At 41.2% G+C, this 22,675-nt stretch overlaps 1 protein-coding gene and 1 long non-coding RNA gene across 2 annotated transcripts in view; one reads left to right on the top strand and one right to left on the bottom strand.

The window, feature by feature from the left end:
- LOC117954174 overlaps window positions 1–20,938 on the bottom strand; it is a 23,500-nt gene extending 2,562 nt beyond the window's left edge. Inside the window, exons 1-2 of the long non-coding RNA XR_004658768.1 lie at window positions 20,818–20,938; window positions 4,150–4,160 (exon numbers count right to left, since the gene is read on the bottom strand). This is a non-coding gene — a long non-coding RNA (uncharacterized LOC117954174). The remainder of the gene's footprint in view (window positions 1–4,149; window positions 4,161–20,817) is intronic.
- The window catches only part of LOC117954173 (receptor-type tyrosine-protein phosphatase N2-like), a 186,361-nt gene that overhangs the window by 23,792 nt on the left and 139,894 nt on the right, over window positions 1–22,675 (top strand). Inside the window, exons 4-10 of the mRNA XM_034887740.1 lie at window positions 1,328–1,439; window positions 3,800–3,944; window positions 6,064–6,442; window positions 7,162–7,455; window positions 7,970–8,001; window positions 9,496–9,869; window positions 15,976–16,062. Of these exons, the coding sequence (XP_034743631.1) occupies window positions 1,328–1,439; window positions 3,800–3,944; window positions 6,064–6,442; window positions 7,162–7,455; window positions 7,970–8,001; window positions 9,496–9,869; window positions 15,976–16,062 (1,423 nt within the window). The remainder of the gene's footprint in view (window positions 1–1,327; window positions 1,440–3,799; window positions 3,945–6,063; window positions 6,443–7,161; window positions 7,456–7,969; window positions 8,002–9,495; window positions 9,870–15,975; window positions 16,063–22,675) is intronic.

Below are 22,675 nucleotides of genomic sequence, written 5' to 3'. Positions count from 1 at the left end.
CAGAGAAACAAAGTGAAGCTAGACAAGACTAGACACGACAAGACAGGAAGCTGACTATCAAAATAACAGGAAGTAGAAAAAACAGACACTTACCGGGAATCACAAGACAGAACCACACAGGACCGGGGAGAAAACCAAGAAACAAACACAGGGAAAGCCAAACGGGGAAAATAACCCCCAACAAAACCACAAACCACAACAACCTCTATACTTTAGCCACATTCTTATACCTTTCTATTTCTGTTAGACAATATAATCCATGGTTAGTTTGTAGATTTAAGCATCTTTTTAACTTGGTTTCAAAGCTACTGGTGCAAGAGCAACTATTTCTGATGGAGAAATGTCCTTACCTCCTAAAGACTTGACATACTGGCTTTACAGCTGACAGCGCTGCTTCTCATTTTAAGATTGTGTCCTCTGTGCTGGACCCAGTTCTTGTGGCATCACATCTGGAGCTCCAGTCTGTATTACTCAAATCTTTCATGAACGTCATTGCTCATCTGCCAAATGCCTTAGATCATTAGGTTCTTTACGTGGCACAGCCATATTTCCAGTTACATTTCGTTCCGCTACCCCATCTGGTGCTGGCGCCCGCTCCTATTTTCAGATGCCAAATAGCTGTGTTTGGATGCATGTTAAGCATACGAAACAGACGTCAATGCCCAAGCAGCTCATCAAACTTGTCTTTTGTTCACTTGCTGAAATTCAGAAAAGATTTTTGTCTTTAGTTTTTCTTTGTCACTGATGCTCTGTATTTGCCATATGTACACACTGGTCATTGGTGCAGAGAAAGTTTGACAAGTCATTAATAAAAAGAGAAAATACACCATTGCCCAAACTGCTCATCAGTTTGTTCTTCTGTTTGAGCGCTTGTTTCAATGGAGAAGAGTCATAGTTTTTGTCAGTGATACACAATATGATGAATTATATCAAATAAAGACAATTGAGGCACACATGCAACCAATGGAACATGTAACATGAACCATCATGTCACAGTAGCTGCTAAATTCCAGTGTTGGTGTAAATTGATACCAGAGACTTCTCATCGTGATGTAAACTACGTTTTTTAGGTAAGACTCACCAGAGTCTCTGAGGACACATTGCTGTTGCCTCATCTCCTCCTCTAATGATTAACCTAATGAGGAAATGACAGCATGCTCAGCAATTTCTTTCCCTTTTTTCATTGCCCAGTTCAGCTGGACTTTTGTCATGCATAAAAACTCACATTTAGAGTATGCCACTGCAATTATGATTTGTTCTTTTCCATCCGAGACACACATGTCCTCTACCATGTGGTAATACAAATTGTCTGTGTTTCTGTCTGTAGGTTTGACCTGGGAAGATGACACTACTCAGCAAGTTCTGTCCAAGGAGTTATCCAAGCTGAGGAGGGTTCCCTACAGGCCACAGAATGGAGCTGTCTACAACACCAACAGCAGGTCGGATGCTCAGCCATCAGTAGCTGTGGACATTGTTATTGACATTGTCTTATTATCCATGCCACAATGGTCTAAAAACTGTTTTAGGAGATTTCATTGGTGCTGGAGCCTGCTTCACAAAGATATTTTGGACTGGTGTCTGGTTTGGCTCTTAGGTAAATTCAGACTAGACAAACTTAAGACTAACTAACTTATTTCCAACCTGACTTGCTGACCAGTGGGATCAAAGACAACCAAGATGTAGTGTTAACAAGGTTTGTTTTGGGGCCGCACAAGTAATCAAATTTTAACCACGATCACGATTTTGACTTCCCACGATCAAATAGGCGCGATCGAGCGATTTGTTTTTTAAATGCGTCATTTCATAGAACACTCCGGGTTTTTTTGTAAAGCCAATCTCCGTAAACCCATGTCTGATCATGAGCCAGTCAGAGTTGTTCCCTGCATCGCACCGCTTAGTTTCTAGATGTAGAAAGTCCCAGAGGACAGAGAAAAGGGAGGAAAACTCAACAGATAGCAGTCGGTTATACGTTGGTGTCAAGGTTTACCAGTTTACCAGTAAAAGCAACATTTTGTCCCATCTGTTTTGTTTTTCAGAAAACAGCAGTGACCAGTGCTAGTTAATGTCTGTTAGCTCACAGGGCTCTAGGGTGCTAGTTAGCATCTGTTAGCTCACAGGGCTCTAGGGTGTTAGTTAATGTCTGTTAGCTCACAGGGCTCTAGGGTGCTAGTTAGCATCTGTTAGCTCACAGGGCTCTAGGGTGCTATTTAGCATATGTTAGCTCACAGGGCTCTAGGGTGCTACTTAGTGTCTGTTAGCTCACAGGGCTCTAGGGTGCTAGTTAGCATCTGTTAGCTCACAGGGCTCTAGGGTGCTAGTTAGTGTCTGTTAGCTCACAGGGCTCTAGGGTTCTAGTTAGCATCTGTTAGCTCACAGGGCTCTAGGGCGCAACTGGTGCACCTAATGTTTCCTCGCATCCGCTGCAATGTTGTTATATGGATATGGTTTAATTTTGCGTTACATGACCCATTTCTTCTGTAAAGCCATGCCTGTGTTGGCTCTCTCCTCTACTCTCTCTCCTCTTACTCTCTGCGCAGCCCAGCCACACAGCGGTGGTGGTCCACACTTCTGACTTACGTCCACAGTTTTAATTGTTATTAACACAGCTGTATATTGTTATTAACACAGCTGTATATTGTTATTAACACAGCTATATATTGTTATTAACACAGCTGTATATTGTTAAGCATGTGAGGCAAACCTGTATTTGTACCAGTGTTTCCGCTGATAACTCTGCTATCGCGGCAGCCACTGTGAAGAACACAGGAGAAGTTATTGAATGCAACTAACGTCAGTTGGTAGAGTAACAGCGTGTGAGACGGGGCTGCTGGACATGGGCCATAGATGTGACCCGTGGCCAGAATATCATAGCAGCGCAGTGATGATACAGACATTTTGTACACACAACGTGTGTAACTCCACTGACCCTCCATTCCACCCGTGCTGGACCCATTCATAATGAGTCGGCCGTCGCTCTGTGAGTACGTACATCACACTCCCTCTCTCTCTCCCTAGCTGTTTTAATCAGTTATTGTTGAAAAAGAGTGAAGGAGCTTTCTCAGAGATACATTTAAAAAAAAAAATCCTACTCTATTTATTTCAGATAGCTAAATTTCATGTACGTGTGTTGCAGCTGTATGTCTATACAACATTCAACGTCAACATAAGAGGAATGTAGCATAATATGGATGTGAAAGCAGTTATAAACAACCTATGTGACAATGAAATAGGTTTTGGTTCAAATCAACAAATAATCGTGATAATTATTCGTGATCACAATGTTGATCAAATATTCATGATTATCATTTTGGCCATAATTGTGCCGCCCTAGTTTGTTTTCAATAACTTCTGCGTAGAAAAGTCTTGCGTCCCATATGTACAAGTAAACCTCGCTGAGCAAAGAACTTGATCTACTCTCATCTTCATCTAAAACGCATGTTTGACACTTTGACTAACACTATGAACCTGTTGGGCCACGGACTAAAGAACATGATAGCACCCAAACTAGCAGTCAGTCTGACCGGCGGGGACATGTAGTTGTTCCTTACGCTAGATTTGTTTTATCAATGAGACTAGCCAAGCAACACAGGACAGAAAATACGCTCAGCAGAGACCCGAGACCGGCCAAATGTCCATTTTTATCTTTAAATGTCACAGTTACGGCTGAGAATGACAAGAGAAAGCAAACGTTCACAGATTTCACGTATCACTGCAATTCAAATCAACGGCCTGTTTTGACTTAGCAACGTCATGGTGATATATACTGGATTGACGTAATACAACTTGTTTTCTCCCAAAGGCCGGTAGCTGGAGCGATGGACCCAGTAGACCAGAGGGTGAAGCCTGTGGAGGTGGAGCTCAGTAAAAATCTGCAGACGTACCTCCAACGTCTCGGCCTCCTTCCCAAGACGCCATCTGCCTCTAACCTGAGCACCCTGGGCAAGGTGAGGGATTCCTGGATGATCCATATTTTTTTACACAGTAACACATATTTCACACAAAAATATTGACCTTAATTACAATAACATTCCAAGACCTTTTTAATAACTTATAAATATTCTTTTTGCAGGTCTAATAATCCACCTGTAGTTCTGAGTCTAGACTGTGACACTACTAAAATAAAGCACTCACAAACTCAGTGTTCTAAACATGGAATTGAACTGCAAGGCAAATGGGGCACTACATTCTGTATCATAGCCTATTATGTGTATTCTTTTGGATATATCTTTGGGTTTCACCTTTTTCTTACATCACATGGATAGGCTGGCTAAATGCATAGGCTCTGCACTGCACTGTGGGAAAGGCTTGTAGTGATGGTTCAAAGAAAAGCCTGCACCTTAAACAGTTAGGGTTCTGTGTAATAATGCACAGTCCAAACTCCAGCACCCGGCGCTCCCTGTTTCCCATTTGAAAGCGGGAAGGGCAGGTGGGTCATTTGTTTTTACCCAAACGCCTGCAAGGAGCCCCACCCTCCGCTCACAGCCACCTGCCTCCATGTAAACAAAAAAAAGAAGACACATACAAATGCAGTACACACTGACACACTCTCACCCAGTGATATAAAGCTCACACACACCTTCACAACGGGGAGTCCGATGTCATCCTTCGTTGTCACTCCGCTCTCTCTTCTCCATCCTTACTGATGGCTTCTCGCAGCATGACCGTTATGAGAAAAATAATACCAGCAGAGAGTTCAGGAGTTTACAGCTCTAATTAATAACTCTCCACATGACTGGATCCTCCGCTGGGCTCATCGGCTGAATGGTGGAGGCTTTTCTCCTGCTGGGGGATTGTAACCATACCCCACAGAGCACGAGGGCGTGGAGCCTACAGGCGTCGCTCATCCATATCCAGGTTTACGTGTTTGGAAAGGAAAAGGAGCAGGACGACCGAGTGGGTCCCGGAGGCCATGAGGGAAATAGGCTGCACCAGCTGTGTGACATAGTTAAATTAAGCTAGCGACAGTGGTAAATACCAGGAAGGACTCACAACTTGCAAGACATACATCACAAGAAATATGATGACTGTGGAACTTTACCATTAATGTTGGTATTATTATGATAATTGTTCCGTTAGTCAGGTTTGTTCCATTTTTGTGCTCTCTGGTGGGCGTTAATGTGGCAATAGTGACAGTTTGCTTTTGTTATCACTGATGAATCCATGATTGGATAAATTAATTTATAACTTGATTTTTAAAAATAGTTCAGATATGGCTACAATTCTTTAATATTAAAGCAAAAATGTGGCTCCTGCATTGCTCTGCTTACTGATTTGAGTGAATGATTTCATTCATGTGAAGCAATTTTACTTCTTCCAGATATAATAGTGCCTCTGTAGTAAATTTGGGCTTTTACTCTTTTATTTAAATTTAAATTTATAAATTACGCAATGCAAATTAAACTTGCCATGTGGAAAGAATAAAATATTCAAGTCCTAAATGACAAGAAGAAAACTGTTTACATTTTAAATAATACATTTTACATATCTTTTTAATACATTCAATTGAGAAGCCTTAAAATCATTAGAATCTACCTGAATAAGCTATGCTCACGTACGTTAATATATGAAATAGTATATGATGGTTAGGACTGACTGTATTAGATTGGCAGTCCTGTAGAAATGAAGACACATGTTTTTTTGCAGAGAAAACCAAAGCTGCTTTATTTCAACAACCATAGCTTGTGTCATTATTTCCGGACAATTTTCAGTGTTATATGGACATTTGTCTTGGTCCCAAAATTAATTTGCATTAATTACAATCTTGACACAGACGCGTGCGCGCGCGCGCACCCACCCACACACACACACACACACACACACACACACACACACACACACACACACACACACACACACACACACACACACACACACAATTTCAATCTAGGGCAATGGAGAGCTAACCCCTTGGCCATCATTGATGTCAACAAGGCATCAGATCCCATGATGAATATAGCAACACTGTAAAATAACCTATATAATAACTTAATAAAATGTATGGCTTCAAACTGTTTTTCTAAATTAACTCTGTGTGATCATATATGCCTTTCTTGTTTCTTGCAGGGTAACCTTTTCCCCATGGACTCCTATCGCGCCAAGGCCCAGATCCCGGCTAAGAAGTCATCTCCCTCCAGCTTTTCCCCTCTTTTATCTTTCTTACCTCTGCAGAAGCCGGGACCTCCAGCTGACCAGCTGCTCACCAAGCAGGCTGAGGGTGACCTTCTCCTGAGCGCCCTGAGGCAGTATCTCTCTCGGCATCTGTCCCCGTACGGTGGCGGGGTGAGCCCCGGGGAGCAGGAGGCCGCCTCGCCCCACCAGAGGCCCTTCTACGCCAATGTAATAGAAAACTCTGGCCTCAAAAAAGAGGGCTCAAAATCCAGGCTTCTAAAGTTGGGAAGAACACCGGGGGCTTCAGTCAAAGACCCTCTGACTTCTGTGGATGGTACGTGTTTTAAAGTGCACTATGATGAATTTCAGCATCAGAAGATAATGACGCTGTAGTTCAGGCAGGTGGTGGCATTCAGGTGCACATACAACCACTCAGCTGTTTAACCTATCAATGCTTTTGAATTAGCTGTGGTAATTATTAAGCTGTAGTTTATGACCTTGATTTGGTCACTATGAGATCATTCTGTGTTATATATGAGCTCCAGAGTATGTCTTAATGTGACTTATAGTTTGAGTTTAAAGAGGACTTTAAGATTATACTTTTTAAAAATAAGAGGAGTGTCTAGTCACTTTATAACCTTTGAGTCTTAAGTAACAGAATTCCTAAAATCAAAATATGATACAAAGGTATGAAAAGAAACAAAATGTTTTAGGAATTTGTATGACAACTGTCTGTGGGATGTATATAACGTTTTATTTGATGGAAAAAATGCAAGCATTGTGGAGAACAGAAAAGAATGTATGCCAAAATGCTTTGTAATCTACTGTCCATGGTTGAATTGGAGCAACATCTCTTCTGCATGATAGAAAACATAAAAATAAGAATTTGACAACCTACTGTTCTTGCGCCTATGCTAAAATGTAAAACTTTCTGAGCATTTAAAGCTCCAGTCACTGATTCTTTTGGAACAAAGTGTAAAAACTGAATTTGAACAAACAACAAGTGCTCTGTGTGTCTGACTCGCTGTCCTCTTACCTCTGTCTCTCTTCCAGAGAGATTCATCAAGAACGTTTTGAAGAGCGTTGGCAGGCACCACGTGGATGTGGATGGCCTGACGGAGCAGGATTTGGGACAACTGTCCAGCCTAATAGCTGATGCTCTGCAAGTGGTTGACCAGGACCAGGGACTTATCAGGGGCCGGATCCATGCCAGACCTGGACTGAGAGAGCTGAGGGTGGAAGAAGAGGAGGATGCTTCCAGGGATGAGGAAGAGGACAAGTTGCTAGAGAACACTCGAACACTAAATCCAGATGAGTGCGCCCCCACAGTCCCGGCAGCCGTTCAAGGTGATTTTGTAGTGATTCATTTTGTGTTTTACTCTGTTAAACCGTTGAGCCAAACCTGGAAGGCAAGTCTATTGTACTTAATTGTATAGACACAAAGGAGCTATTAAACAGTTTCCAGCAAAAGTGTGGCATTAAAAGCAATGTGAAGCTAAATAGGCAGCCTGTTGAGATCAGTTTGAACACAGCCAGTTTTTATGGTTCAGGGTCCACCGAGACCCCTCAGACTGAAAATGTGTCCACTACAGTTACAATTGCTCAACAAATAGCTTTACAATTACCAAAAACTATTATGGCATACATACATGCAGATTATCTGATGATTTTTCAGTGTTACTGTGAAAAATGACAGAAGAGCAAATTCATATCAGCCAAATATAAAGCAGAATGACTTGAAAAAGTGCTTGAAATTTGGAAAGCTCTTTGTAAACATTTTCATGAAGCCTAACGCAGTGTGGTTTCACAGTGTGTTTTTCACAGAAATGTGTGATTCCATGTACTCTCTTTCTCCCAACAGAGGATAAACAGGAGCACACTGTGAAGGACAAGGTAAGCATTCAGTTTGTGGCAAGAAAAAAACCTTAAATGTCAAAGGGAAGGCTAACATGAGCAATTACGTAATATTCTGCATTTGAAGAAAATCAAGCCTATAGTTTTGAAAAGAACTTAAAAAAGAGTTATACTAATACCACTAGTATTAATATTACTGCTAATTTAAGGTAAATGAATCCCAGAATGTGTAGACGTCCTAAAGCAACGACAAGGACAACTCAAAGTGCAATATTAAAAGACACATTTAGGATTCAAAAGAGTCAAAGAAAAAGGAACATAAATGATCTAGCTATAGAATGAAACTTTTTTTCCCTTTATTGGAGCAAAGAGGCCTTAATCCAATCATCAAGAACTGCGCAAGAAGTATGTTAGAGTTTATCTAACTTTGTACATTTCAACACTGTTCATATACTGTTGACAACATCATGTATTTTCACATTATTAATGTACCATATTAGATTTAAGAACTATTTACATTTGTAATTTCACTGTCTTGTAGCCGTCTAAAAAAGCTTTTGTATGTTGTATACAGCCTGATCACACATCTGATTGCATCCATCCTGGTTTTTCCAGCTACATGCAAATCATCAGCCCTCCTCCACGCCAGAAGGCGCTTGTGAGGTCCAAGTCACTGTCCCGACCAAAGTACGGTCTAATAGCTGCAGAGGTGCCAGTTCACCTTCTGGCCACTGCCACCATGCCCGTGAACAAGGAAAAGAACCCCCAACTCCTCATGGGGCCTGTCCAATGTCAGCCCCCTCCCTCTGACGTATTTTTTTTCATTTAAATTTTTAATTTTTAATAACATTTTAAATCTGTTTATTGATCCCCAATGGGGAAATTACAGTTTACACTCTCAGTCCACACTTTTTGTTAGTTATCACACACAGTCCTGAAATACACACACACATGCTCAGGATCTGTACATGCACTAATGGAGAGATGTCAGAGTGAGTAGGCTGCCAGCTGAACCAGCACCCTGACCGGTTGGGGGGGGGGGGGTACGGTGCCTTGCTCAAGAGCACCTGGCAGTGCCCAGGAGGTGAAGTGGCATCTCTCCAGCCACCAATCCACACTTGAACCAGTGACCCTCCGGCTCCCTACACAACTCCCTACGGACTGAGCTACTTCCAACCCCAAATTATGTTTTATATCATAGCATGTATAGTTCCCGAGCATGGGTGTGTATTTCAGGCCTGTGTGTAATGTATGAAAAAACTGAACCAACAGAGTGAAAATGTGAATTTCACCAGACATGTCTTCATCTTCTTCTTCTAAAACAGATGTGGGGTTAGGTGTGTTGAGACTTTAAAGGCTGAAATTTAACCTGAGCATAGGTTTTTTTATTCTTACCTTAATTTCAGGTCTAGAATGCTTTTCATGGTGAGAAAATTCAGCTTTTTTAAATTTTTTAAGTGTAGGTTTGCATTTACCAAAGTGTAGATCTGATTGGCTTACACAAGCCATCTAAATCTGAATATTTCTTTTCAGCCTGAGGGTAGAAACCTTTTTACCAAACTTCTGGCCTACCTGGACAAAACTTCATTCAACGCCTCTCCTTCTGCAAGAAATCGTGATGTTGTTGCTATGGAGACACCCGTAGGCCCACAGTTGGGCCTAGAAAATGTCCAGAGCCGGACCAGCGGGGCCGTGGTGACGGTGCAGAAGAAGGACGCCACCCAGTCTGTGGAGGAAGTGTCGGAAGTGCAGGGCTGGATCAAGGAGGTGGCGCCCCCTCCTGCTTCGCTCGTGTATGAGGAGCCGCACGAGAAAACGATCCACGTTCCCGAACTTCAGCTGGACGTCAAAGCCAGCAGGACGAAGGCAGACGAGGACGTCTTTGGCTACGTCATCACCGACACAGAGTGAGTAGGAAGCTACTAACATCAAAGATTCTCCCCGACTAAAGAAGCCTATTACATGCTGCACCAATGGAATACAACGGTACACTTCCTGTCTCCTAAATGGGCGTGGCCTTGTTTGAAAGTGTAGTGAATGTCATGTGGTTGGATAAAAACTTATTTTTGCATAATTTATAAATATAGTCCCTGGTAAAAATTGAATCTTTAGGCAGCTAAAAACCATATTACTTTTGTCTCCAGATCTCGCAAGATCTGGAGATTTCTTCCTGTGACTCGAACAAATTGATTTGTCCGTCTGAAAAAGGCAATTTTTGTGTCAGGATGTAAAAATTCATTATTTACTTTGGTGACTATGGGGCAAAGAATTGGACTTAATCTTTGTTCAGATTCACTTCTCCCATTAGAATCAATCCACTCAGGACTGGCTGCTAGCCTCTTAAATAGGCGTGGCCCATGACACAGATACACAACATTACTTGAGTTGGCCGTCTGGTTCTAAACGGTTTCTGTTGTAATTTTATTGGGCAGCTGTTCAAATCACACAAATGTGCAACATGCTACATGCTGTGAGCGCATCAACTAAAGACATCAGTCAAGGTTTAACAGTCTCACCAGAGACATGTAGAAACTACAGTGTAAATGTGTAAAACTAATGACATTCTTTTTATTGTCCACTACTCATGCATACTAAAGAGATTTTGTTCAGTGACATTTCTACCAGATCAGATCCATTGTGGCTATACATCAATGGATGGACGCTGACAACTTGAGTCTGGTATGATTTCAGGGTGAGAGAAAAACCTTCCTTTTGTAATAAAAGTGCAGTACAGTGTATTTTTCTTACCCTCACCTCCAAATGTAATACTAGAAAGATAAGTGTTAGGCGGGACATCCACAGTAACGGGTAATCTTTTTTTCTCATAGAAAGGCAGCAAATTAGTTTTCCCCATAAATGCAAGTAGGTTTCTTTGTCGATGCTATGAAGGAAAAACAGAGTTGTTCATACCTCACAAAACAGGTGAACCTGCCTTCATCCTGATGTCAAAGTTGTTAACCAGGATGGAACAAGAGGACACTGCCAGGCCATCTTTTTCCTTTGTTCTTATTCTTACCAAGGCCAGAGCCATTTTCCAATTGATTTCTCGGCTGCTCAGTTTGAGATTGTAGGCGTTTAGAAATGGTGGCGGTGGTTTTTCTGTCTTTCAGCTGCAACAGGTGTAATTCTAGCTCAATGCCTTTTGCATTTACCTTCCTTTCTCTGCCACCCTATTACTTGTTATTCAGAGCAATAACGACAAGCCATAACGATTATGTTATAAAATAGTTAGCAAATTATTTTGTGATTTCTTTTTTGCTTGATGGGTTAGTAATATAATAGTAATTATAAATGTTGTCAGCTATTACATTTATTTTTGCAAGTTAGACAGTGTGCGGGAGTTTCTTTGTAACTAGCCCCCCTCCGACCCATCAGTATTATTCTGTTCTGACGTTCTAGAAGAATACCGTCTTTTTGATGTCGTTGTCAAGGTCCCATTCAGGGCCTCATCATGTTGAATGATGATGATGATGATTATTCACCTGATGATGATGATGAGTTCACCTCCTGGGCACTGCCAGGTGCCCTTGAGCAAGGCACCGTACCCCCCCGACCGCTCAGGGCGCTGGTTCAGCTGGCAGCCCACTCACTCTGACATCTCCCCATGTATAGTGCATGTATAGGTCCTGAGCATGTGTGTGTATTTCAGGCCTGTGTGTGAGTACTAACAAAAGTGTGTACACAGAGTGTAGTGCAGTAATTTCCCCATTGGAGGCTAATAAACAAACATAACAAACATATATATATATATATATATATACATATATATATATATATATATATATATATATATATTATGATGATGATGATGATGGAAAAACCTCTTTTATGTTAAAGCAATGGCTTAAAAAGTGAACCTAAATGAAGAAAACAACTTGGTGTCCTAACAGGTGACCTGTTAGGACACCCTGTGCAGGACCCTTAATACAGCATTAGTTTTTTCAAGTTTTTTAAAGAAATTATGGTAAAATGGAAGCATGGCACCAACTGTGGAGGTAACAAAATGCATGTTTTTTTTCAGAAGCTCCAGGTAGTTAGAGACTGAGACTGGCAAGCAAAGAATCTGGCACCTAACTCCCCAATATTACCACAACTTACAGAAGATGTAACTTTTGATTATTTTAATTTCTTTTTTACCTAATACAGAGACAGGCTAGCCATTTCCCCTGTTCCAGTTGTTACGTAAGCTAAGCTAAGCTAAGCTAAGCTAACACGCGGCTGGCTGTAGCTTCATATTTAGCCTACCAACATTAGACTGGTATTGATCTTCTCATCTAACTCTCATCCAAAAAAGTGGATCAGCGTAATTACATGCAAGACTATTGAAAAAGTGACTACCTCATACAGTAGTACTTGATTATACCTTAATAATTTGGATATATAATCCTCATTGTGTACAGACCATAAATAACAATATAAACAATGGAAGGATGTGATTGGCTGTAGATACGTACCTCAACATCAGATCACAGATGTTTAAGCTTTAAATCATTTATATCATAGCTTTAAGTAAGACGTGAATTATACTAAATTTTGGGTTGTCTTTAACCTGTCGATAGAGGAGTGAAGTATCCTTCCTTTGAAAGCAGCACTGTGATGAGATATATAGCATCCGTGTACCGGTGCAGGGCTCCAGGTGTAAGAAGATGCATGAGATGCACAGTTGTGGACTCTGCTGTGAAGAGGTGAGGGCGGATAGCCAACCTCCTGCTGCTTTCAGTGCCTCAGTTCCTCCTGTGGCCAGGAGAAGGAGGAAGGAAGACAGGGTGATCCACCAGAGCTGCTCCCCAACCCACACATATTCTACATATGACCATCGAGACCACCCTTTAACCTACAAAATGGTTTCCCTTGTTTCTTACCATCCTACACACAAACACACCTGATCTTGAATAATGATGCCCATCCTGTTAAGATTTGCCTTTTGAAAAACATATTAAAAAAAGTGAAACACCTTTTATATTCCTTTTAAATCTACCGTAAAAATTGTGCAACAAGCTTTCATAAACAACATGTGTATAATGCAAACTGCCTCACTAATAGGCTTGACAGTAAAGAGAGTACTGTACAGGACATGATGCAGGAAAAAAATCTATAATTATGTCATTTATTAATAATCCCTGTGGATTTGTTACCCCAGACCATTTTGTCTCCTCTATGTTAACTTTATTTATTTTCAAAATGTAATTAGTTTCACAGGTTCATTCACCTTCCTATAATAAACTGCTACATGAATCTGACACTCCAAATCTTGTAATTCATAGAATTATTTGTAAGTATGGCACAAGAAAAGCTATTTACAATAAGTGGGTTGCTATTTTATGCACTTCCTTGAGTCCTTAGCAACACACCAAGTGGGAAGATGATGGTATGTCGAGGAAATCAAAGGACAGAAGTACAAATACTTTTTCTGTTTTAGTTAGATCTTACAGTTAGTATTCTTCTGTTGTTGATAAACCACTAAAAAGTACAAATGTCGACCTCTTGGTGGTGCTAGAGGAAATAGATAAATGGTTTGGGAATCAGGATGTCTACAATATATAGTCAGTCGATGTTTAAGTGGCTAAATGAAAGCTTTGACCTGCTGCTGCTGCCAGAGGATAAGATGCCAATACTAAACATGAGAATAATAATAGGACCTTTTGAATGACATGAATAAAAGCTGCTCCAGATGAGAAACACTCCTGCTGCAACAGGCTGTTGATGGAGCCAAACCCAATGTAGTGTGGTGGGATCAGCTGCTCTGCTCTGTGGAGGACTGACTCCACAATGCCCAGTCATTGTCCGGCCCATGTAGGCTGGGTCCTGCAGCAGCCCGGGTTCTAATCTGACTGCCGGCCCTTTGCTGTGTGCCCCCCCCTCCATCTCTCTCCCCCTTTAATGTCTATCCACTGTCACTACAATAAAGGCAAAAGCCCCAAAAAATAATTTTAGAAAAAGCAATGTGCCGATCTGATTTTACTCTGTAAACTGTGAAAGAATTAATATGGTCTTCTTTTTTTGCATTTATAAAAGAATGGGATGTTTTATGATAAAACAAACTTGTCAATGATGCTGTATGACAGTCAGCGAGCTGTATTTATATACGTATATTATGGATATACTGTATATGATATAAAAATTGGATACAAAGTTCTGAAAACATAAATTTGAGTAGATTTTATTTTTCAGTGTTAACAGTGTACTGTGACTACTGGGGAAGCATTCATTTATTTGGCCAACTTACTACCATGTGATCAGTGCTTGTTCAGTGGAAACCAAACACACAGGGGTCACCACATCAACCGGGGCTGCATATGAATAGGATAACGATTAGAACAGCGTCAGTTTAATGTCCGGGATTCAAGGAGGTAAACAACTGTAAATTACTATAACTAAATATATTTCAAAGTCAGTGATCTCTCCTCTGTCTATTCTTTCACTGTCATCCCAACCTGACCTCTGGTGTTGAGGGAGAAAACTACTCTGAACTACTTCATTTAATATTCCTTCCTTTTTCTTTTCAGTTTGGTCCAGTGTTACTGAGTTTCTCTTTCTACATATAGCTGGAAGTGAGCAAAGACAGTACAATGTACTGGACTATCCGAAGGAAGAGATCCTGATGTTAAAGACTGGCTGCCATGCAACCACCTGGCATTATGGTTTTGGGACTATTGAGAAGAAGGCAAGAAGGTCAGAAGGGAGGAAGAAAAGCATTAAGATGGAAGGAGTGGAGGACAGAGGAAAATATAAAAGAACTGCAAGAAAGGAAGAAAGAATGAAACAGGGGTAGAAGAGGCAGAAACATGGAAAAGAAGAGGAAAAGGAGACGCAAACAAAACAAGGCGCTTTCAGAGCTCAAATGTTTATTGTACAGCAACTCAGGTTAAATATAAAATAGTTGGATATTTAATAAAGAAAATCCTACAAGGACAGGAGTCCTGAAGATAGAAGGCAGGTAAAAAACAGGAATAGGCAGAATCCCCAAAACAGAACGAACAAAACTACTGGGTCCACCGAGACCAACAGGCTAGACTACACACACACTCACAGCATCCATGCATCCAATGATCTGAGACAAAGGGCAGGGAAACAAGTGAAAGACAATCACAGAGGTGGGAAAAGACAGGAAGAAAAACAAGACAAGACAGGAAAACAGACTAGCAAAATAAAACAGGAAAAAGAAACATACAGAACCATAACAACCTCTCTTCCATATGTGCATGTACTGACCTTGCCACTGCCTAGAGCGAGGGAGCAGGGCGAGAAGAAAACAAGCTCTCGCTCTGTGACTTTCCTCACCTCTTCAGTCCTCAAACAGCTCTTACCACTTTCTGTCCCCTCTGACCTCTGCTTCTCTTTTCTCTGTTGTTTCATTCTTTGTCATACTTTCTTCTGTCTTAGTTCAGGTCACATATCCAGAGATTTTGAATATCTGCTGTGTCTGCATGTCAATCTCTCAGTGTGTTGTTTGATTACTTCTTCTGTTTCTTAGCTTCTCATGATTTTACACCCGTCGTAAGAAGTAAAGGAAGGAGTGGTTTCAAGAGAAAACTAGTCTGCATAGTTTTCTATTATTATTACAGCATGATTATAAAACCTTTATTTTATCATACATTTAAATTTCAGAGAATTTAATGTGCCCTCATTAGTGTTTATATGACATCCCACACAGCACAAGAGCACACCCACAAGAGTTTCAGCCCTATCTTTTCAGCACTTTTCATTACAAATAATATTCCTTGCGTTTTCTCAGTATACAGTATGTGTAAATTGAGAGTCTATACTCCTGTTTTCTATAGTGCATAGCAAACCATGCACCCATTTAGCAAAGATTCTTTTAGTAGCACTTATATTTTACTAATATGTAAGTACTATGACTTGTGTTTTACTCTTTGGGATGAGTTTCATTTAACTTAAAACTTTTCTGTACCTTCCTCCCTTCACCTCCTGACCTCCTCACCCCATTCCTTCTTTTCTTTCTGTCCTCCACTCTCCTCCTCCTTCTTCCTGCCTTCTCTTCATTTTCATCAGTGGGCTCCAAACAGACAAAGGCCTCCACCTGATGGAGATCCTGGCTCGCATGTCTAAAATCCAGATGACCGACTTCGCAGAGCTCTCGTACGTATTTCTGCTTTTTTCTGAGTCACATGGAGGCAGGAAACGGCAGGCGTTTTATTCTTAGTACTGTTTGTTCTCATAAAGTGAGCCGTCTACACCTAACCTATAAAGCTGCTATTTCTTCTCCAGGTTGAAACAGTTCCTTTTTTCTGCGTTTTCCTTGTTTGCGGAATTGAATAATATGAAATAATCTATTGCTATTGAGCATGTTGTTCAAAGCTGTTTAGTAAAAAAGGCCAATAAATAAAGTCTGTTCAAACAGAGCCAGCCCACTGGAAGGGACACGTTTACACCGTCGTCATTTATCAATCTCATATCCCTGTTTAATTATGATCACATAACCAGTGAAATAATTAAGATTTTTTTTTTTAAATTTATGTAATAATCTAGCAGCTGTTATAGTAAAATCTGATTTTGCAGTCTTGAATTGACTGCAGTGATGAGATAGATCATGATGAATGGTACCATAGCTATCTGATGTACAGGGTACTCTCTCTCTTCAAGTTTACAACTCGATAAACAGACACAGTTGTGCAGGTCACCTAGAATGGAGCTGAGTTGACTGCCAGGTTCTGGTCAACACAGTCTTGAACAAAGCAGCCGGTACCTGTACGCGCACACACACTCAGTGTTCCAGCTCCAGCACCGTGTCGAGGAGCGCATTGCAATGCTTATAATGTCGTTCTAAAACTCTCTTTACCCTGTAATAGAGCATGGCCTCTGGCTGTTAAATGGCCAAGCAGTTTAATTAAATTAAGAATTATATCTGGAAAAACTTCAAATTCAAAATCACAAAGGACTAAAATATTGAAGGAGCAGAGGTCTGTAGGTCTCCTCTCATCGTGTTATAGTGTGCTTTATGTTCCTGACATCCACTGTCTTGTACCTGTAGGCTCCAGTGGGTGGCAATTTTCTCAAAGGGCAAGCATCTCATACTGAAACTCTTGATGTATTCCCCGTGGAAGATAAACTGTTACCCCACCGAGCATGTCAAATCAGAGATGGTAAACTGGTGGGATCAAAATGGAGAGGTTTTCTAGTGGCACAATGCAGTGAAATCAGGGAAAGAAAAAATGGTTTCTTTACAAATATTCTGGGTTGCAGAAGGATTTCCAAGTAGCCACTGAAAAAGTCAGCAGAAAGTCTAAGGGCCTTGGGGGGGGAGGGGGGGGGGCAGCTCTGTATACTGCTTGACATGATGATGAAGAGTGCCCATACCCAGAGGTCTGTGTTTACGCGCCAGTTAAACTCCGATGACTTGTGTCAGAAGAGTTGAAATACGCCGACTTTCCCTCATTTAGCATTTAGCATAGCGCAGCGCCATTGAAACCAAACACATCACTGGCTTAGACAGCTCCACCCTTTTGTCTAAATGTGGTCAGTTCTGACTCCAAAATATCAAGATGGCAACGGCCAAATGCAACAAACTCCTGGCTTTGAAATGGCAGTCCACAGACCAATGGGTGCAGCAATTCATATACAGTCTATGCTGTGGCTAGGTGGCGATAGGGTGGCTTTGGGTCGTGTGATACATACACAAATACCTTCACACCCGGTCCCTTTCACCACCCACAACACCCAGGTCCTGTTGTTCCCGCGCTACCTTGCCGTGCTGCTCGGCTGCTGTATTGAGTCCCTGTGTGGCCCGTACTGTTCTCCTGTTCTAATGCACCTTTTGTCTTTGTTCTTTTATTCCGGGAATGAAAGGAGGGAGCTGTATACTGGGGAGAGTGATGGATCAGAGGCAGAGAAAGCAAGAGAGCAACAGAAAGACAGATAGCTACAAAGGGAGAGAGGGGAGGAAGCCGGGGTTCTCTTTTGTTGTGGGCACAGTAAAAGCCCAGCAGGGGGAGCCGCCTTGACAATTTTTCAGAGACGCCACGCTTACTCTCCTAGACCGCCCGGCTCCTCACCGCCGTGACGACTCCAGTCACCATCATAAGAACAAGTAAGCCCAGAGACAAAGGATTTAGACTGACACTGAGTCTGCTGACATTCCTGATTTACCCAGCCTGCCTCTGGCTTTTACTGCCCTGTTCCTCAACACCACCAGCTATTCCAGAGCTTCTTTTCTTTAACCTCTTCAAACCCAGTTGTCCCTTCATTCTTCCCACTACATAGATTTCAGGTCAGAAAAACTATTCTGTATCCTCTCTGTGTGAAGTTGTCAGAGCCGTCCACTGATGATGTTTGCAATGAACAGATGCTGTGGTCTGAATGGCTGCACCACTCTATCAAATGGAAATATTTTAATATTTACCAAAATTAAACCTGACACATTTGGCTGCTTTGGAAAGTTTTTTTTAGGTTTTGACAAAACTAGGTTACTCAAACTGAAGAATATTTGGGTTGAAGACAGACTCATATTCAAATTCATATTCATATTATTTAAGTTTCCTTTACCGCTGCATGCATTGTGTGGTTACCTGCTGAAAGACAACAACACTGAGCTGCAAATGCTTTGTGTTGAGAATAGGATTGTGGGTATTTACAGTATTTTGTAATGCATCAATATACAACTGCAGTCAGCCATGCTGGGAATGTATTTTGACCAGGGGGGGCTGGCTTATGTTACCAGCTTATAGGTCCATGGTTTTTGTGGGCCTACCCGTTTTTAAATGTGATTTAAAACACATTGTAACCCTTGCTAGTTTGAGTGTTTTAGGAAAAACTGGGGAACAGAGTTGACGTCTCAATCACGTTGTGCTTGTTTACTGCTCGCTCACTTTTCTTGATTATGGTCTATGATCGCCCAACACACGTGAGAACACTTCACTCTCCTGCCTAATTGCAGGAAATCTTCTTTGTGCTCCTTTGCTGGGTTTTGAAAAATGTTACGCCTACTTTAGAGCAGCTTTTTGATAGTCATGATCTTTCTCTTTCCATTTTAGGTAGTATTGTATCCAATATTAAGCTACATATGGTTTTACTTTGTTCTAACATTTACGTCTTTAGGCCTCCGTTTAATCATTTAACCACAGAGTCTTAATAATACAATCTATGCATTTAACACAGAAAAAAAAAAGTTAGGATAGTACCCAAATTTATCAGCATTTCAGTACAGCACAACAGCAGTTACAATGATCAAGATGCATTCAATTGGAAATGTCCCCCCAGAACATTGGATAGTCTTATGTTATTAATATATTGGGCGCTAAACTTAAATTGTCCCCGGTTTTCATTTTAGAGCTCTGGTTACAGTAAGTGTCACTGGTCGTTCCACTTTAGGTTTTAATTACTATTGCCTAAACAGCACCTTCTAGTGGTGAAAGCTAAATGAAAGTGGCTTGGCTGAAAAGCACCAGACTCGAAACTCTAAGAATGGATTAAAATCATGACTGCAATTGTGGCCGTGGTCCTGCTGCACTCCCTGCTATGCGCTGACCTGCCGCGCCCTGCTGCGTCCTGCTATGTTCTGGTGTGCGCTGCTGCATCCTGTGGCACCCTGCCGTGCCCTGCTGTGCCATGACCTACTACGGCTACTATTTCTAGTTATAGTCCCATTATAGAACGGACTAGACATTCTCTACCTGTAAATTATAGAGTGGTCTAGACCTGCTCTACCAGCAAATTATAGAGTGGTCTCTGAAAAAGCACATCATTGTGTGATGTAGTAGGTTCCATAGGGCCACATCGGTAAACGCCAGCTCCTTACTGTCCTCGTCCACTGAAAGCTTACAGCTATGCCGTTCCAATGCGGTCCTGTTCCTGGTGAGCTCATAGCCCTTACACCAGTTGTATGTCTTTTTATCCAGTCTGGAACTTGTTCTTCTTTTGAAGACTTGTGTACAATGAATTCCTACTCTTATACCCAATATTGGAATGTTTGTTGATCATATTTGATCCATTATTGATCATCCATTAACTGTTATTGTTGTGAGCTTTGTTTCTAAAAAACGTATTAGCATTTCCATGAGAGTCTAACCAAATAAGGTATTTTTTAATGTGTGGGTGATGCGGTGAAAATGTGTGTACTTTACTTCCCCTCAAATACAGTCAGGAAACCCACTTCCAGTGCTGGTGCAGCAGTGGGAGGTACTTTATGTTTCCTGCTCATCTTCCTTTCCCCCAATTGTAATATTTCATTTAACTGTTGTCCTGAGAGTTTTATTTTATTCTCTAACATTGAGCTCTGTCTTTAGAAATATCTTGTGTTTATGAGCTTAAGTGGCATTTATTTGGAACTTATACTTTCAGAACTATAAGCATACAGACAGAAACTTTTGAGGTAGATGAAAAACAACAACCATCAACAGAATCGCCTCATTATCACGATGCTATACTGGAGAGAACAATCTGTATTATCATTTTCATGATTAGCTGATTTGCTTTTATCAATCTGAAGAGAGTCTGGCTCTGTGGTGCTCACAGCACAGACCGATTGGTGGGATTGCTGTTGAGGTAATATACACTATGGGACTATATTGTGTCAACAGTTGACTTAATGTAACATTGTGTGTGGAGTTTTCTTTAGCGGGGTGCTAATGTTCCACCAGAACAATATCCTTCCTGAGACTATTAAGCAGAGACATCGTCGCTCTGTCCCCAGACCATTGGGATTGGTTTCAGTAACGTAAACAACTCCTGTTTTTTCTCCTATCATGGAATGTATCTGTGTTGTAGACCTTACTCCACAGCGCTTTGGAGAGCTAGGGATGCAAGACTAGTATATAGTACCATAACTCAAGCTGTACCATACAGGCCAGCTCTCAATTCAGTACGCCCTCATTATTTACGTTATTTCAGGACATTTACAGGGGCTGTACTCGACATTCAGAAAATTAATATAGCAGCAAACACATATTTGCTATGTAAAGATATAGTGGAGAGATGGTGTCCCGAGCTGAGGTTGAGGTCACACTCCCTCTGTGTGTGTTGGAACGGATCTGCTCCGTTCTCCTTTTATTTGCCTGTCCGGCCCTGTGTGCATGTTATTTGGGCTTGTGAAATGCTCAGATGCAATCCTGGCCCGCTGTTTTCTTTCTTCCAATATTTCTAGTATGGCCCCTTTAACTCAACCTTTACCTATCAGGTAAAGACCCCCACTATAGAAGAATGCGTATATATATTTTGAGTATGAAAGTGACATTTAAATGCATTAGCTGTGGACCTGGGGAACTGCATTAATCGTAATGTTTTAAAAGGAATTCCCTAACCTTTGAGTTTAAAGGGTCAGGTCAACCAAATTCACAAAACAGAGAAGTCTGTGGATTATCCAAAGTAACTTATTCTGGCAGAATTATGTTGCTGTTTCATTTTTCAAATGTGTTATTTTAGTTACCAAAAAAATAACTTCCATTCTCCTCCACTATAGTTAGGTAGGGCTAAACTGGATGGATAAAATCCAAACTATCTCAGGATGGACAAAGGTGTATTAGTGTTATTATTATTATTATATGAATTAATCTCTAAGGTTGGATGCGATGCATTGACTGGAACTGAAGTTAAAGTACTGTATAAAGTCCTAGCAGTATATGTGTCCCTCTCTTCCCCCCCACATCCATCCTGTATCTGTTCCTTCATCCATTTGCCTGGCAGCAACACCGCGGGCACCTCAACTTCACACCTCATACACAAAAAGCACATTAGCATATTACAACAACAAAAATGTCTTTCAACAAAGCAGTTAGTGACCTGCACAGCCTCCGCCGCTGAAAAAAACAACAAAACTTCCATTTTCCAACAGTTTCCTCTTGGGAGCCGTAACCAGAGAGCAGCGGTGGTTCAGCGAGCCTGCAGCACAAAAACCACCACCACCCTGCCAAACATATGAATCATAAAAGTGAGCCTACACAGTGTGTGCCAGGACACAAACCTGGAGATCCAGAGTTTCATTTGGAACAGTTCAATACTGATTAGATAATACCGACGGTGAGCGCTTTCAGTACAATGGCCCGCTAGTGGTTGAGGGCGAAGCGGCGGGCGGGAGGGAAGCGTTGATGTGGGTGGCTTGGCAGGGCCTTGAACTGCAGCTGGCTGCAGAATAATAATGTCTGTTGCGTAACCGTCACTGAGTGTAGACTGGATGTTTTTGTTTTTTTTTAAACATGAGAGTCAAAGTGATGTAATGTCTGTGTCTGAGCAGAGGGGTCATATCAAAGAGCTGCCACTAGGAGGAGAGAGTGGGCCTGAACTGGAGGAGGATGCTGGTGAGGCCAGATGTGTAAAAGAGTTACATCTTTTTAAGTAATTAAAACTTAAATGGTTTATGCACTTGAAACAAGTGTAACAATCTGCCATAACGATTTTGATTTGACTTCATTTTGGTACAAAGCACATCATATACAGTGTGTGCAGTCATCACAATCAGCTGTTGCTGGATAAAAGCTTCCTTTAGCCCCAATGATGTGTCTTAATCCGATTTTGATAAAGTCTCTAAGCTAATGGAGAATATGTCAGTCTGTTAAGTACAAATTAAATCAGTTTTATCATAATGATTTTAAGTATCTTGAAACAATAGAAATAAAAAGCTTGTATTCCAACGTCATCTTATTCATGATCTGCAATATTAGTTTTTATCCGCCTATACATTTACAATTCTCTTCCTTTCAAAGGTCGGTTGCTGCTTAAAGGAAAGGCATTTTAAACCACATTAATGAGTTTTTCATAAGCT

Source organism: Etheostoma cragini, chromosome 12, assembly GCF_013103735.1.
Source record: "Etheostoma cragini isolate CJK2018 chromosome 12, CSU_Ecrag_1.0, whole genome shotgun sequence".
Lineage (NCBI taxonomy): Eukaryota > Metazoa > Chordata > Actinopteri > Perciformes > Percidae > Etheostoma > Etheostoma cragini.
The sequence above is the reverse complement of the archived record's forward strand: the minus strand, read 5'-3'. Positions and strand labels throughout refer to the sequence as shown.